The sequence below is a fragment of the Alligator sinensis genome, unplaced genomic scaffold, assembly GCF_000455745.1.
Source record: "Alligator sinensis unplaced genomic scaffold, ASM45574v1 scaffold282_2, whole genome shotgun sequence".
Taxonomy (NCBI): domain Eukaryota; kingdom Metazoa; phylum Chordata; order Crocodylia; family Alligatoridae; genus Alligator; species Alligator sinensis.
In genome coordinates, this window is record NW_005841879.1 from 4,177,135 (window position 1) to 4,194,146 (window position 17,012).

A 17,012-nucleotide genomic window follows, 5' to 3' on the forward strand; every position below is an offset into this window, starting at 1 on the left:
AGAAGGGACTGCCCACAGAGAAAGCAAGACAGACTGCCTACAAACTGTAGCCAGCTGCTCCTTTAAGTTGCTTATTCCAGGTTAATTCTTACCTCTTACCACCTACACTTCCTTCACACTGGGCCACAGGGGAAGGAACCTGCTGCTCTTAGCTACTGCTCATAAAGCACAGGAACACACAGTAATCCCCAGGCAGCATTGTTTCCTTAAAGCAGAAAGGGTTATCATCCATTCGAGGCTTTTATTGGACTTTAAAAACCATATTAAAACCTGCCTTGAGCAGGACCCTGGCACAGCGTGGCTTCATTGCTGAGGCAGGGTTCATTGTTCAACACGGACAGCTTTATTCCCCAAAGCCAAAAATAGAGGTTCAAGCTCATAGGCAGACAATAAAACTGGATTACCCAGAAAGTGCATTTCCTGGAAAAAGCATCTCGCCATGCGTTGTTGAAGCTTACTCCAGCCTGGTTCACATGGAGCAGAAGTGAGGGCTGAATTATTAGCAGCAGTGTTCTTGCCTACGTGTTGCACAGTATTATGCTGCCATTCTGGCTAAGCCAACACTATTAAACATCTTATGAAAAAGGTTCTGGTTGCTCATGTAAAGGTGCTGCTTGCAGTTTATTTAGGAATAAACATCTGGAGGGATGTTGCTTGCTACTAAAGTATTTTTGAACAAATCTTGGGTAATGTACCATTAAAAAAAAATCATCAAAAAAGCAGAACGACAGGCACAGTATAACTCCTTCCCTCCCCCCCTCCCTCCCCACCTGCCACTGCCACTTGCACAGAAGCCCCCATACTGGTTCTAGGCTTAAAATCAAGCCAGATCACAGCAGGTCTGCAACTTTAAGATAGAAAATGATGCCACCTGATGATTCAGACTCAAAAGCTTTAAAAAAAAAAATCCATAGCTATAAGCAGCAGGTTTGCTAACCTAGACTGGTTCTTTAAAGCAGCAAATTAGCCTTGATATTGGCGCATAAACAGACCAAGAATATTTGAGCAATCCTAACATTTTATAAAAGATGGATACAACCGTCCAGTACAACAGGCAGCAGCTCTAAGTAAATTATTTATCAGAGAAGATCCCAATAAGAAAGTCATAATAAGCAGTACTGAGGTAAAGAATCAGTTTGCAAAGTCAAAGGCAACACTTCAGTTCATAACCACGCATTTCTTTCAACGATTTGCTTATTACCAAATTAGAAAGGCTATACTTCCAAATACTGATTGTTTGTTCTGCAGTTCATTCTGTGGCCCAAGGTCCACTAAAGCACAGGAGTTCTGCACATCAGCCAGGCCAGCTGGCCTCCATTTTCATCAGGGTTTTTGTTGCGTCACCATCCTAACCATTTTCAGTGCCATTTCCCCTTGATCAGCTGGTACCTAGCATAGAAAGACAATGCATATTAACTGCTTTGCAGAGGCAGGACTCTAGATAGTTTGTAATCATGCTACTATTTAGCTTGCTTTTTTGAGGACAGCCTTTCAGCTTCTTATCCAATATGAAGGCTTGTAAATAGGTAAAGGTGGGGTAGCACAGTCACAGAGACATTAAAGTGACTTGCTAAGGGTCCAACCAGGTCTGTGGCAAAGCCAGGAAGACTAGGCAGGAAAAGCAGAAAAAATATGCATACAACTGCTCTCATCATTTCCATCTATTTTTTTTAAATGAGCATGTTACTTGCCATGTGTCCAGCCCTTAGAATCCAGTAGAAAGCCAAGTTCTCATAGGACTTGTAGAAAGCAGCCGTCTCAGTGGATTCTGGACATACATACAGAGCCTTCCACTTCTGCTGGCTGAACTGCTCCAGCTTAGGCCATTTCAGCTTCCGGACCCACGCCTCTTGTCCTGAGACAGGGACAGAACGGAGTTATGCATATTATTTTAATCGAGGCAGCACTGGAGATGTCCCCCTGTACTCAACACTAGCATGCACAAAGCAAAGATATTAGGAAATCTAATGTAAGATATCACATCTTCCCAAAGAACCTTGTCTGCCTATGATCTGGAGAGACAAATCCAGTTTGAGAACTGAAACTAAGCATCACAGAGATGCTTAATGGGATCTTCTAGACTGAGCACTGAGTCCCATGGAGAGAGTGGTTTTCTTTAATCTTTACTAATCTAGAGGAGCCCCTGGGAACCCCATAAGATTGGGCCCCTAATATAGTCCATGGCCCATTGTGACCTATTTATAAGAGGACTGGAAAAAGGCCAATGTGGTCCCCATTTTCAAACAAGGGAGGAAGGAGGACCCAGGAAACTATAGGCCTGTTAGTCTTACCTCAGTCCTGGGGAAGCTCTTTGAGAAAATTATCCAGGAGCACATCTGCGAGGGGCCAGCAGGGGAGATTATGCTCGGGGGCAAACAACATAGGTTCATTAGAGGCAGGTCCTGTCAGACCAACCTGGTGGCCTTCTACGACCACATCACAAAATCCTTGGATGCAGGTGTTGCAGTGGACGTAGTCTTTCTGGACTTTAGGAAGGCCTTTGATACTGTCTCTCACCCCATTCTCATTAAAAAATTAGGCAACTGTTGTGTCGATGCCTACAAAGTCAGATGGGTCACAAATTGGCTGGAGGGCCGCACCCAGAGAGTGGTGGTGGACGGGTCATTTTCGACCTAGAGGGATGTGGGCAGTGGGGTCCCGCAGGGCTCGGTCCTCAGACTCACACTGTTCAACATCTTCATCAGCGACTTGGACGAGGGGGTGAAAAAGCACCTTGTACAAATTCGTGGATGACACTAAGATGTGGGGAGAAGTGGGCACGATAGAAGGGAGGGACAGGCTACAACTAGATCTGGACAGGTCACAGGGTTGGGCGGATGAGAATAAGATGGGATTCAATACTGACAAGTGCAAGGTGCTGCACCTGGGGAGGAAGAACCAGCAGCAGACCTACAGGCTGGAGAACTCCCTTCTTGTCAGTGCAGAGGCAGAAAAGGATCTTGGAGTCATTATTGATTCCAAGATGAACATGGGCCGACAGTGTGAGGATGTGGTCAGTAAGGCCAACCGTACCTTGTCATGCATCCACAGATGCATCACAAGCAGGTCCAAGGAGGTGATCCTCCCCCTCTATGCAACACTGGTCAGGCTGCAGTTGGAGTACTGAGTCCAGTTCTGGGCGCCGCACTTCAGGAGGGATGTGGACAGCATGGAGAGGGTTCAGAGGAGGGCCACTTGCATGATCAGGGGGCAGCAGGGCAGACCCTATGAGGAGAGGCTGAGGGACCTGAACCTGTTCAGCCTCCACAAGAGAAGGCTGAGAGGGGATGGGGTGGCCGTCTATAAACTTACCGGGGGACGAGCAGAGAATGGGAGAGTCCCTGTTCCCCCGAGCACTACCAGGAGTAATTAGGAATAATGGCCACAAGTTGACCGAGAGTAGACATCAGGAGGCGCTACTTCACCGTCAGGGCGGCTAGGATTGGAACCAACTTCCAAGGGAAGTGGTGCTTGCTCCTACCCTGGGGGTGTTCAAAAGGAGGCTAGATAATCACCGAGCTTGGGCCATATGATCCCAGCATTCATTCCTGCCATGGCAGGGGGTCAGACTTGATCTGCTCAGGTCCCTTCCCACTACCAACTATGAAACTATGAAACTTCTAAAAAGGTTACATGAATATGTCTCAAATAGTATACAATTAGAAGTTATAATCCCTATTCCATGATGATATCTTTGAACTTTAATTTATCTTAAAATTAAAACTATCTTTATACAAGTTTATTTTCTTCAAAAAAAGCGTCTCAACCAAAAAAAAAAAAAAATCAAAACATGACTAAATAAAGAAAAATCTGATTTCAATTAAAAAAAACATTTTAATTTTTTTTAAAAATTGATTTTTTTTCCACCCTGCATTCAGGTCTATGCGTAAATGAAGCATGGATGTGAACCTTGGGACATTCTGCAGTACAAGCAATTCCAGCGTATCCGTGTTTCCCCTGGTATTCCTGAATCCCCACTTCCTACACCCTGCAGGATGCTACCGCAATAATATTGACATCTCCTTCAGAAACCAGAGGCAAAACATGCATCACATGACATTATTTCATGATTTCTTATAGTCATCTAACTGAGACCATCTGAGAAGGCAAAGTCTGCATAAAAGGCTGGAGAGGATTATAGTTTGAGACAGCAAAGAGAAACCAATTCTAGGACATTAAAAAGAAAAAAGCAGCTTCCACCCCACCTAATCTCTGTCTTCTGATTTCTAGAGCAATTTATACTTTAAAAAGAGCAGCTCAATTTTAGCTCAAAATATAGCAAATTGGTGTGCCATACACTGCTAATCAGTTTTGACAGCCTAAATACCTAAAGATTTTGACAGCCTAGAGACTTATTGATTGCAGGGCTGTTCACTGAAGGAACTAAGAAGAGAACTGGAGCATCTGAGCAGTTAGGGGCCGAGAGATCTAAAGGATAAAATCATCCATAATATAAGATGATGGTTTGCCCAGCCTACTGCAGGGGACTATTTGAACGAAGGAGGAAAGAAAAGAGAATGAGGCCTGGCAGACTGGCAGCAGCCTATAATATTCCAGCAACACCCAGGGTGGAGAGCAAAAAACCACTTCATTGCACAACTGGCCAAACAATGCAACACGAGCAAACTTTCTGAGCCACTGAGATGCACGCAAGCTGACACCTGCTGTTAAGAGGCAGGTGCCCTCGTCTTTCAACACCATCCCCTTCATCTTAAATATCAGGCTCATCAAGTTACTGATTTCAACTGGCAGGACCGAACACCATCAGATTAGATTTTGTTCAGTGAACAGTGAGATGTTGTCCCTGCCCCACAGAGATTGCTATCAAAACTCATTAGCAGAAGCAGAGCAGAAAGGAATTAAGTCACATGCACGAATTTCAAAGCTCTGTTTGTGACTTGAACATATAAATGTGTATCACCTTCCCCTGATTGCACCCCAGCCTGCACTTTGTGGAGCTTCCTATTGCTCACGATGAGAAACAGATCTGTGGTTGCTGATGTGTCGCAAGCAAGGAGCAAACTCTGAGCAGTGTCACTCATGAGGAGTGCAGCCCAACTGGAGGATGGTATAGGAGACAAACCCATCAGGATACCTTCCTGGCCTGGCTTGGGAGCTTGCTCAGTCCACAGCAGGAGGGCCAACAGCCTCTGCAGGCTACTGGTTTATAGGCTTTCCAATGGCACTGATCTCTAATATCTGAGCACCTCACAATACTAATTACTTTATTCTTGCTCTGCTGCAGTGCTCAGAGTAGCCTGGAGTTGCCACTGTAAAGACACAGCAAACAAGACAGTCCTTGCTTACCCTGAGACACAGGGAAGATTGGTGACCCCTGGTTTTCACATGAAGGTGTAAGGGGAGGGCATGAAAAGCTGAAGTCAAAAGGTGAAGTGATTTGACCAGTCATGCTCTTTTGCTATGGGAGGGAAGGAAAAAAATGGCACCTCAAATACCATGATTTAGCAAAAGTTGTGTCAGAATAATACTCCCAGTATGGTGGGATTTAACCTTAAAAACTGAGAACTACTTAGGGATAATTAACTTTGCAAAGGTCTCTGTGGACTGGACAACTTCAAGAGAAAGTTACTTAGGAGAAAGTCATAGCCACCTCAACTCACTTAGGCCAACAGACCCCTGCAGCACTCCTTTGTTCAAGAGACAGCAAGGGGAATATGCCTAGGGGTGGGGCAGGGATGGAAGAGAGACAGCAGCAGCTCCCACAGGTCTGTGCAGATACTCTTGAGTAGAGGGATGCAGACACATTGGTGACGCACCTTTGCGGCTAAGAGCAGAAAGTACCATGGCCATCAGGATGCTCCACCAAAAGGGAGAGCAGAAAGGCACTGGCCTCAGAGGACTGCCTTTCCCTTGGTGTACCACAGACAGGGATCTGTAGCTTTATGAAGCCTAATACCCGATTTCTTCTGGGGCAGAGCCCATCTGAACCCCAGCCAAAAAAAGGTTCTTACCCATCGTGTCGACAATAAGATCCAGCTGCCCATTGTAGATGGTAACGTTGACGTTGGCCACCAGCAGCTGGTCCACGATGTCAATAACAGGCTTCATGAAATCCCCAGCCATGTTTGTGAACACTGTTTCTGACTGCCCTAATCATTTGGACCCAGACAGGGAAAACATGTTGTAATCAACAGAGTTTGAAGGCTGAGGCAGAGCAGAGACTGGCCGGGTCCCAACAAGACCCCGGGACCAGGAGCAGAACAACACACTAGTGTTTGCAACAGTACCGTGTCTCCTGATTGTTAGTTTCCAGCTCCCATTACAAGCCTAGCGGGTGCTGGCAGGCATTCAGCTTCTTCCCTCCCCTGTTCTCTCGTGGTGGATTTACACTCTCCGCCCCCACGCCCTCCTTGCACTGGGTTTCCGTGGAAGAGACTTGATGGGGGCTGTTTGGGCACCCAAGGAATGTCTCCACTACCCTGTTACCACCCCAGGAAGCACCTTAGGGAGATGTGACATGTTCACAGCAGACACTAGGTGGAAACAACATAGCTGTGTTGGCAAATATAACCCAAGAGGGCCAGGTGGGCTCCTGCTGCTCAGGTCTGAGGCAGACTATCTAGCTTGCTCCTGCGGCTATATGGCTGAGGGCAAGTGAAACTCGGGGTCACCCAAACCCCAAGCCTCTGGGCTTGGGCCTGCATGTAGGATGCCTGCCAAATGATTTGGAAACATCTGAAGCCCCAGGTGGGGGTGGAAGATGTTTGCTGGTAGTAAGGCCACATGTGGTTCTTGAATGACTCACAGATTTGGAACTGATTTGGCTTGGAACATGATTTTTTTAAAATTGAAAATAAGACTATCCCCCCACCAGGCTGTGCACCTGGCTAGTTCACAGTGGGCTGAAGAAGACATGGGGACTGGACCTGACAGCATGTTTGCTCCCACAGGCTTCCCAGTGCCCTGTTGTGAAACCTCATCCAGCAATCTGTCCTGGGGAGTCTTAGTCAGGGCCAGCTGCTTTTTGCAGACTATGATACTGCCCATTACAAGCTGCCCACGAGGTCTATGCCAGACAGCAGATGATACCTCCCCACTTGACAGAGTCCGGAATGATTTTTAGCTTCTTTCGGATGGGCCCGTTCATCAGGTCACTTAACTGGTCCTTGTGAAGGTGCTCAACATGGCGTTGGTAGAGCCTCACTGCAGAGAAAGAACAAGCTTTAGTCTGGCACAGACAATGCTCAATTCTGAAATGGCAGATGGGCAGACACGGGATGCAATGAATACCATAGGACAGTGCTGCAATCATCTCCTGAGGCTCACTACATTTGGATCTGATGAGCTCTTTTCTACTGAAACTGCAGCATCACAGAGGAAGCCTTGCTGACTTGGAAGAGATCAGCATTCTGACCCTGCTGTGAGCCGATTCATTTTATGGAAGAAAGAAACAGACTATTTACTTCCACTTTCTGCCAAGGCAGACTGCTGCTCACAGAAGGTTTCCTGGGGCTCTGCTTTCACTATTACGCATAGACACAATTGCTTCTTCTCACCAGACCTGTTAGTTTGCAGCTGCAACAACTGGTTATACTTTTGGAAATCAACAGTGCTGTTCACTTCCCTTATGAGCCTCTGAAAGCCAATAGAGAGGCAGGAAGAGGTGAAAAGAAATGCGTGTTAATTTTCACGTCAATATTAACAGGACCTGAAGGAGGACTGTGGAAGTCAAGTGTCTCACTTGATAATAACTGGGAGGGAGACTATTTTCATTCTGCTGCTAAGAGAGAGAAGTGTAAGTGTTTGGAAGAAGCTGTTTAGAGGTTGTGAAATTTCACAGCACTAATATTTATTGCTCATCATGACTAATCCCAAGATCTGTTTAAACGGAAGCACAATCCATGAAATGGCTGTCCTAACATCTACGCTCCTGCCCTGTCTACATATGGAGCCCAGCAGGTCCAGGTTCTTGAGCAAGTGTGTCAGGCATCTGCTTCAAAGCCTCATTTTCAGAATGTGATCGACAGACACTTCCTGCTCACTCTGGTCACAGGCGTGGGTTCCCTGTACCTCTGAAACTCAGGTCCTTGGAAGCTTAACTGTGTAAACTTGCTCGCCTCAACTTACTAAGATAGATGGCTTCATGTTCTGGTTCCTTGAGAGTGGGAGCCTGCTTGGTCAGGATGTTATAGAAGTTCACGCCATCTGTGTTCTGGAAAAGCAAGAGAACAGCTTGTTTTGTGAAAGGAGGATCAGGATGGATCTTCAATTCCAGTAGTTTAAGAAAGAAAAAAAAATGCTTCTGATACAGGAGGCTCCAGCTCTCCTCCCAGATCAGGAATTAATGCGCTCTATTTAAAAGAGATCCCTGTTGGCTCCATCTTGAGTAAGACCTTTTGTGAAACGATGTCCGGCCCCTTGTTCCCTTAATTTCCCGAGTTCTGGAAGGGGCTTTAGGCAGTTGCCAACATTCACATCCAACTTGGGGTACTTATGCACATAGGTATGTGCTAGTATGTACTTGCAAATCCTGCTACAGATATTTTTTCTTGACCGAAAGGGCTGTGAATCTACAAGGACAGCATTACTCCACCTATATCAGCTACAGCCAAAGACTTCAATAACACAGACCTCTGAGATTTATTCTTCTGCTAGGCCATCCCCAAAGCATGAGACTGCTCACTCAGTTTCCTCTTATCACAGCAGCTTTACACATTGGTAAAGCCCTGGCTGTGCCTTCAGCTGTACAATGCAGATGAATTACAGTGGCTGTATTAGCTTAAAAAGAACAGTAAAAGGTTCCACAAGAGTGTGAGAGTAAGGAAGTGAAACTAGCTACAAAAAAAGCACAAAAAGAAGCAGTTTTTGGCCAGATGTTTTAGGTTCAGTGACAATGTGCTACTTGCAGATGGACATGACTAACTTAAACAGCATTTGAGTCTTATAGCTGAAATTAATGGGGCTCTTTGCATGCATGAAGTTAAGGACTCATTTCAGAGCTTTACCCAATCAGAACTTTAATGCAGCCCTATCTGACATGCATTTGGGCCTCATTCTCTATTGTATCCTGTAGCCATTCAGGCCAGTGCAAAGCAAGTGCAAAAATGCTTCCAGGTTGGCATGGCAGAAACTTTATGAGAGATAGCCTCCTACCTGTTCAATTATCTCTTCAGTCTTACTCCAGAGTTGAGTGGCTAGTGCATAATCCTTTTTATTCACTGCATCCATGACTTCTTTGGCAGCAGCAGTGACTTCTGTGAGGCCCTTATCATCAAGAAGAGACTGGAATGCAAACAGGAAGAACCACTGACTTTAAATTTATGCTATGGACAATTACATTGCCAGGTTAATTTTTTTACATGGTTTTTATGCTGGTTGAATGTTCATGTAGATGTCAGAGTTCACTCTTGGATTTAAATTGTATGGGCATAAGTTCTTGTGCAAAGCCTAAAACCTAGAACAGGTATTGCAAACAGAAGAGCTTGGGTAGGTACTTACAGTGCTGTAAAGGTAAGGTCCCCAGGAGAGTACCGAATCTAGAGGAAGAAAATGGATTTCAGTCGTCTCTAATTAAATTTCCTGCTAATGTAACAGGAATAATAATGACAGGAGCAGATGGAGGCAAAGATGAAGTACTCAGGAAAGAGGCACTGTCAGATAAAATTTAGCTCAAAGTTTAGGTGCTGCAGAAAAGGCTGAGTACAAAGCCAGAAGACCAATACCACCACCGCCACGATGCTAGCTAATGGAAGCTTTCTAAAGCAACAAACAGACATTGTAATCCCAAACTTTGCAGCACTGTGCTAAGGTATGAGAATTTATAGACAAAATTGGACTAGTTAGCATTCACAGTCAAGGCATATCTACTTGCAAACATTACAAGAGGAAAGAAAAAAAGTCAGATTTTTGACGATCAATACTATAAGTCATCCCTGGCTGGGATGCAATGTTTAGTGTGACCCGATAGGTCCCATGCTTCCAGCTTCCCACAGCCAAGGTGAGACAATGTCATGGGCCTGATGTACAAATCTCACTGCGGGATTGGAAGTGGAAGTCCTTTGACTTGGTCTTTCCTCTCTACCTCTTCCTCCCAAAGGGCAAAGTCACCCCAGCTGTTCAGCTATCACCTGGTGGATTCTCGTTTTAATGATAAATGGGAAACAATCATTTTAAAAAAAAGACAGGCATTGCTGAGATTTAGAAACACGGATTCTCCTGACACACATCTCCCCATCTGGAGAGGCTGGATAGCTGGCATTTCCCCCCCTGCCATTTTGTTTTTAAATACACTTAGTTGCCAGACTCTTCAACAATGAACAGAGCTCTAGTGCCCCGCTGCTGAGCACCAGCTGCAGTGGGAGAGGGGGCCTTCAGCCTGCAGAGAAAGTCAGAACTGAGAAGTCTCACACTGGGCATCTTAAGACAGAGAAGCTGCAAGTCAGTGGTTCTCAGATCAGCAAGAATACCAGATCACAGCAGGCAGAGGCCAGGTCTCCTCCACTGCACCTTCATTTAGGAATCAGCTGTGGCCTTGTGAATCATTGTGACTTCACTTTAGCTGAAGCACTCTTGTATCAAAGAGATTTGGGGGCACCCTCTGCCATCTGCTTATGTGAACACATGCGTGTTCGTTACTACTACAGAAATGTGAAATTATGACACTTACTAAAAGACAGTCAGTTTGCATCACAGCTCCCTGGAATATCAACACAGCTTTACTAAAATCTGTTTTTCTGCAGTCATTTCAAGCAGGGACAGACCATATATACCCATAGATATACAGGAGGTCATCCAACTCTATGAACCTACCTAAGGGAGATATCCAGGAATCCCCCAGGGCAGCGCCAATGAAATTGCACTTTATGCTTCCAGCATGAATTGCCTTTAGAAACACATGAAGGAAAGAGGAATTAGTACATACACAGGTGAGTTAAGGAAAGGTGCTAAGCACCAGATCCTAAGTAGTAGAGAGAGATTTCCAAATGCAAAAATAAGCAGAAGTGCCTTGGTGTTACAAGAAACATCCTCTCCTCCCCCCCATTTTAACTAACTTAGAGGGACAACATCAGAAATGAAGGATGACGAAAGCTTATCTGCACCCCAGATGACTGACAGTACATCCCAGCTCCTAGGAGAGCACACACTGCTTCCGGTTTGGCTACACTGGATATGGAGGAAGGAAAGGGAAGGAAATGCTTATATAGTAATTTGTGTTTCTGCATACACTAATATATATAAGTGCCAGTTCAGGACACTCAGTATGCTTTACAAAGCTCGCTAAATCTTTGGATTAGTTGGAATCTGTGAGAATAATCTGATCATTTCAACAATCTCCACAGGCTTTCCTAGTGTGGTTCGAATGCACTGTCCCTTGGGAAGGGCAAGATACCTGTTTGTCAAATTATCCAATTCAGGAAAGAGATTTGGGGTCACAAAATTTGCAGGACAGAGTCCAAGGGTGGTGATGAAATGCTCAACTCCCATTGACTTCCAATGGGAACTAAACACCCAGTAGCTCTTCATGCCTCTGAACTCCCCCGCCATCTCTCCACAAAACTACCTGGATTCTGCATGTGCCTTGACTGCCAGGGTACCAAGTTACTTTACAGTTAATTATGTCTTAGATGGACTAAGAGCTTTCTCTCTGACAGTAAATGAAGGGGGGAAAAGGCTTCTTACAACGGCAAATCAAAGTTGCTGCTCAAAAAAAGCCAGCTCAAATCCAGCATTAGACTTTTTGTGAAACAGTGACAGTTTGGTAGACATGTGGGCAAAGTGGCATCTTAGAGGCAAGGGTATACTTTACCTTATGCAGCTCTAAGGCAATGCCAGCTGTCATTTTGCCTCCATATGATTCTGAGAAGATGTAGAATGGAAGAGTCTGGAAGGGGAAGCCACACAGCAAGGATGTTAGGAACCAAGCACAACACATGTCCTACCCACTCTCTGCCACCCACAAAACCCAAACCTCAGGTGTTCGTCTCCCAAAGCACTGAATATCTAGTCATGGAATATGACTTTTGGAGGAGGTGGTTTTCACTTTTGTAACCAAGAAGGCTCTGATCTGATAACCCTATTGGATAAGGCAGGATATAAATCAAATAAACAATCAATCAAGAAATAATCTATGTCCAGAGTCCATATAGACACAGGAATCTGCCCTCCTGGATATACAGCTGGAGCCAAAGACAGCAACAGAAATAAATACAGCTGCAATGGCTGACACAGACAACTAATTTCACCTTTACATTTGTGGAGGGGAAGAAGGGGTCATTAATTATGCCTGCAACTCCTCCCATCACACTGTGGCAAATGCTCTCTCTTTGAAACCTGGATTGACAATGCACTCTCTTCTAATGCTATTAAACCAAAGTCAGAAGTCCCTTACCTGGAATTCTGCCTTACTCTTGAAGAATTCTTTAAGCAGCACCAGCATATCGGAAGCGACAGTGGCGAGATCTTTTGCAAATGCACTGCTGTCATTTGCATAGCTGAATCCAGAGCCAACAGGGTTATCGACAAACAGTATGCTGGCTGCCTGCAACTACAGCACCAGAGAAAGAGGACTGTAATGCAGTCTCAGTTCAGTTGTCCCCTCCCAGCAGAGCCCCAAGGGTGCTCTTAGAAATTTGCAGATGTCCAGACACAGCTTATATGTCTGTTGCATAGAGTAAAGCCATGGACTGAAATAATATCTTTCCATGTTTCCCTTAATTTTAGGCCCAAATGTTTGCAACACATAATTCATCCAACTACATTTTCTCCACCAAAACCAATGAATATGCCTATGCTGAAGCTCTCAGTTGGGTTTTCCCAAGCAGCTGTTTTTCAAGCTGCAGCATTTTAGGGGTGCAGCATTTAAAGCCAAACAAGTAAGTACTGCAAACACCTGGGGAACGATAATTCAAGCAGGTTTGTGGACTCGAGCACAACTAAAAGAAAGATTCTGCTCCTAGGGATGGCTGAATTTAAGATGAACGTATTTCTTGGGGTGTTTTCGTCTTGGTCAGTTATTTGTTCAGAAAAGTCATATCTATGAGTCAATAAATAAAAAGCTCACATTATCCCAATCATAAGCTTTCCATCATACCCAGGTTGTGTTTCTTGGTTTCAGTTTGGTATTTAAGGGACCAATTTCTTCAAAGTTCCCAAATCCACAGCCTGAAGCTCCTGGACCTCCCTATGGGGTGAAAAGAACAAGGAAGTTAAAATCTGGGGAAATCAGGGTAAACTAATGGAATAAGGTCACTCAACAGGAATAGTTTCTGCACTGCATGCTAAAATACAGAGTCCCCTCTCCACCCATCTCCCTTAATTATATACACGTGCTATTTGTGCAGGGAATTCAGAAAGGGAATCAGTCACCAATTAAGGAAAACACAGAGGAACCTTCTACTTTGCAGAGAGAGCTCTGAAGCTTTTGTTTCCATCCAGAGAGGAAGTCGCTTCTGTGCAGGATGGTGTGGAAGAGTCAGCTACCAAACTGGTGCATGGAGAATAGTTAGTTCTCAACATGCTCAGCACTCCCCACTCGTATAAAAAGTTCTCTCAGCCTCTAATCCTTTGTATCCACTGTCTCCAAACCTTACTTTCAATATAAGCTTCTCAGGGCAAGAGCCATCATTTCATTTTGCAGTGTCTCGCACAGAAGGCAGTATCACACTACAAAACTTCCTCTGTTGCTGCAATACAATTTCGGTGAGCAGCTGAGAGCATCCCAGTCACTCACATATTTGCATAACATTTTAATTATTTTTTCCTAACCTAAAAGCCTGGATCATTAGCCAGGAACCAGACACAGAAAACTACTTGGAAAAAGCAGAATGCTACTTCTGAATTACCAGAAGGTGATGGCTGATCAATAGATTTACGTGTGCAGAAATGAAAGTAAGTTTCCTTTGAAAGCCCCTTCCACAACCACTTACCTGCAGCCACATGATGAGAGGTAGTTCTGTGAAGTTTTTGGTAGGGTTGTTTGCATAGTACAACCACCAGAACATGTGTGCATTATTTCTAACTTGGACATATCCCCACGCTTCTTTGGATTCTGATTGTTTTAAAATGGCACCTAAAAGAAAAAGAAAAAATATTCAGCTAAGCCATACAAAACATTTGGTATGGCTTTAACCAAGACGTATTACAATGTTAATTTTGGGTGCAGTAATTACAAAAAAAGATTTTGGCACTGAATAAAATATCTGGGGTCAGACTATATTCAAAACAATTTTGAGATCATTAGGTCTCCATGAATTAAATGAGGCATGCGCTTACCTGTTTGATCACATAACTGCGACCTATGCCTTGTCCCATTGCTGGATTAAATGTTTCTAGTGAGGACGTGCGGTTAGCACTTCTGAAAACCAGGCTGAAATCTCAGCTCTGCTGAAGGCAATGGCACAACCCCCATTCTATTCAGCAGGGCCAGGATTTCACTCAAAAGGCATAACAGTTTGGTCTCACTCCCTCTAACAGGACCAAATCATGTTGAGATCCCCAAATATGGCAATTTTAGGGTAGACGGGCTGTAAGAAAAGCCAACTGACAATGCACTAAGGACCGCGCCTGAAGCCCACTGAAACCAGTATAAGGACTGAATCACCCATGGTGTAGAAACAGATTCATTCCAAGGATCAGCTCCCTAATGTCATAGTGCCTTACCTTGAACACAGAAATAGGCACTGAGGAAGGCTCCCCAACTGAGAAACAGCATTAGAGAGACCATGGAGAACAGTACTTGGAAAAATACCACCTATTTTAGACTAAATAGAGATTTCTGGGGGAAGATATTTTTGTTGCAAGGAGCAGCAGTAACTGTGGCCTTGAACCAGTCTACATTCCACTGGCAGCGTTATCTACCCAGGACGTCTGGAAAACCTTGCAAGCAGAGGAAGGGTTACTTGGAGGCAGTCTGCAGCATGTTCTTTATACACATGTTGTCATAGTTTAGCTGCGTCGTCTTTAGCTCTCACGTGGCTCTCAGACATTTTTCAGGACACGGTACAGCATCAAGACTTTCCATTCCTTCTTACTGCCAAAAACGGATGTAGTTCAGTTCATCCCATGCCATGGTCACAAAAATAAAGCTACCCCCAACATCTGCATTACGCTGTCATTGGCAGACTTTTCAGACTGACATGCTCCTGCCTCAAAAATACAGTATCTTATGCTCAGTAGAAGGCAACTACAGAATCACCGCTTTCCAATCCAGGAGCAACCTCCAACACACACCAGTACCAGGTCAGTCAGCCCAGAACCCCTGATCCAGCAACCAGATCCATAACCTTCTCATGAAAACTGCAGGCAGGTGGGTGCAGGATCTACCTCGGGGACTTGATGTCAGTCTGCTGCACTCCAGGGGAACCTTATTGCTTAGGATCAAGGAGTTTGGGTCATGGATACTGAAACATCCAGGAGCAACAGAGCCCAGATCAGTAGATGGTGGCAGGGTGGAAATTTAACAAGCTAAAGCACCTCCCATAAAACTATTAACCTATTCTGAGGAATAAATGTGGTCCTAAACCCAAGTCATCTATTGGTTTTCAAGCAGAATTCTTTGCAATTAACCGTGCAGCTGCTTCAGATCAACCTTGGTGCATCTGGAAGGTGTATTTTAGCTAATTAGTTGGACTCCTCCCCTCCACTTCTGAAAGCAGAAGTGCAGCCTGAACCCTTCATTTGCACCAGCCTTCAGCTTATTCAGATGCCTCGGTGCTGGCCTGTCCCATGGCTTACAGTGACTCAGAGCAGCTGAAACAAGGCACTGCCATTTCACAGCTCGTGAGCCACCACCTCTGTGGCCCCACCGCAGACCGGGCTCAGACAGGTCACTAGTGTCACAACTCACAACAACCGTGAGACACTAAAGCTAAAGCCGCTTGTGCAAGGAGATGATAGCTGGCACGAGACAAACAACATCGCCCCGCCACTTATCTTTATCAACAGTCTCCGCAGCTCCACGAGGAGCTCACGAAGCTGAAATTGGTTCCTTGTTCCCAGTTCCTGGTTCCTTTTTCAAAGCTGATCTTCACACAATTAAAAGATGCCAGCAATGAATTAGACAAGCTGAAGAGCTCGAATTTCATCAAAAACGTATCTTTACTAATAAACACAGAAAATAATACCATGCAGCAAGTACCTAGAGCCCTGAAGAGAGAGCCGAGAGGAGGCTGGGATCATGGGGCAAAATCCTTTTTGGGTCCCCCCCAACCACACCTCTGCAGGGCCGGGGGACACTTCTGAGTCCGTCGGCGCAGGGCACGGCCTGGCCGCTAACCGCCCCCAGACCGGCGCGAAATAGCTTACCCCAAACTGAAAGAGCCGAGACCGGACCTGGGAACAAGGACCTGGGACACAGGAATACAGGCAACCCTCGACTTAAGACGTTTCGAGTTGCAACCAATGGCACTTACAACCTTTATAAACTGACGTGTAACATTAATAAATTATAAATGTATAAACTGACTCGTAACATTGTTCCTATGGGAAAATCGGTTCCGAGCAACGCCGTTTCGACTTAAGGAGCCTGTTGCGTCGTCACCCCGTACGGCGCGGCCCCGGCCCTGCGCATCCTGGACGGGCGCGCAACACCTTGCCTCAACTTGAAGGAGCCCAGACCGGGCCTGGGCACGAGGAGCTAGGATTGAAGGACCGGGAAGAGAGCTGCCAGCTCTAGGATGCACTGACACGACTGAGTCCTTAGGTCAGCAAGGAGTTGTGCATTTAAAAAACCAAACCAAACCCCACGGGACTCGTCTAGGAATCGGATTCAACATCTCATCTTTTTGCTGAATGCCCTAAAAACGACATTTGATGGTTGGGTATTGCAACGAATGCCCTCGCACTGGTCTGCAGGGTGGGTGAGGTGGGGGCGCCTACCTGAGCCCAGGGCGAACAGCAGCGGCAGCAGCAGCCTTGGCTCCATGGCGCTGGCGGGGAGGGGCGGGGCGAGCGCGTCCGGCGCGGTTTGTCCCTCGCGCCGCGCCGTCCCCACCCTTCCCCAAGATGGCGGCGCCCGTCGGGGCGGGCGCAGCGCGGCTGCGGTTGCACTTCGA

General features: G+C 45.6%; 1 protein-coding gene across 1 annotated transcript; it reads right to left on the minus strand.

Moving 5' to 3' along the window:
• Window positions 1-1,000: 1,000 nt before the first annotated feature.
• Window positions 1,001-16,962, minus strand: SCPEP1 (serine carboxypeptidase 1). The gene is made up of 13 exons (XM_014527977.2): window positions 16,837-16,962; window positions 13,887-14,029; window positions 13,052-13,141; window positions 12,350-12,505; window positions 11,768-11,842; window positions 10,771-10,843; window positions 9,460-9,497; window positions 9,115-9,243; window positions 8,089-8,173; window positions 7,051-7,164; window positions 5,973-6,110; window positions 1,692-1,855; window positions 1,001-1,389 (listed from the first exon to the last, which is right to left on the minus strand). Exons 1-13 carry the CDS (start codon window positions 16,880-16,882, stop codon window positions 1,324-1,326), a joined length of 1,317 nt encoding a protein of 438 aa, XP_014383463.1. The 5' UTR covers window positions 16,883-16,962; the 3' UTR covers window positions 1,001-1,323.
• Between the last annotated feature and the right edge of the window lie 50 nt (window positions 16,963-17,012).

What these genes read in the sequence shown, in the direction of transcription:
- SCPEP1 (XM_014527977.2), bottom strand. Translation starts at nt 16,882, where the DNA reads ATGGAGCCAAGGCTGCTGCTGCCGCTGCTGTTCGCCCTGGGCTCAG. An exon ending in GACCTTACCTTTACAGCACT is followed by an intron (nt 9,244 to 9,459) that starts GTAAGTACCTAC and finishes TTTGCATTCCAG; the next exon opens with TCTCTTCTTGATGATAAGGG. An exon ending in TTCTAAGGGCTGGACACATG is followed by an intron (nt 1,390 to 1,691) that starts GCAAGTAACATG and finishes TTTCTATGCTAG; the next exon opens with GTACCAGCTGATCAAGGGGA.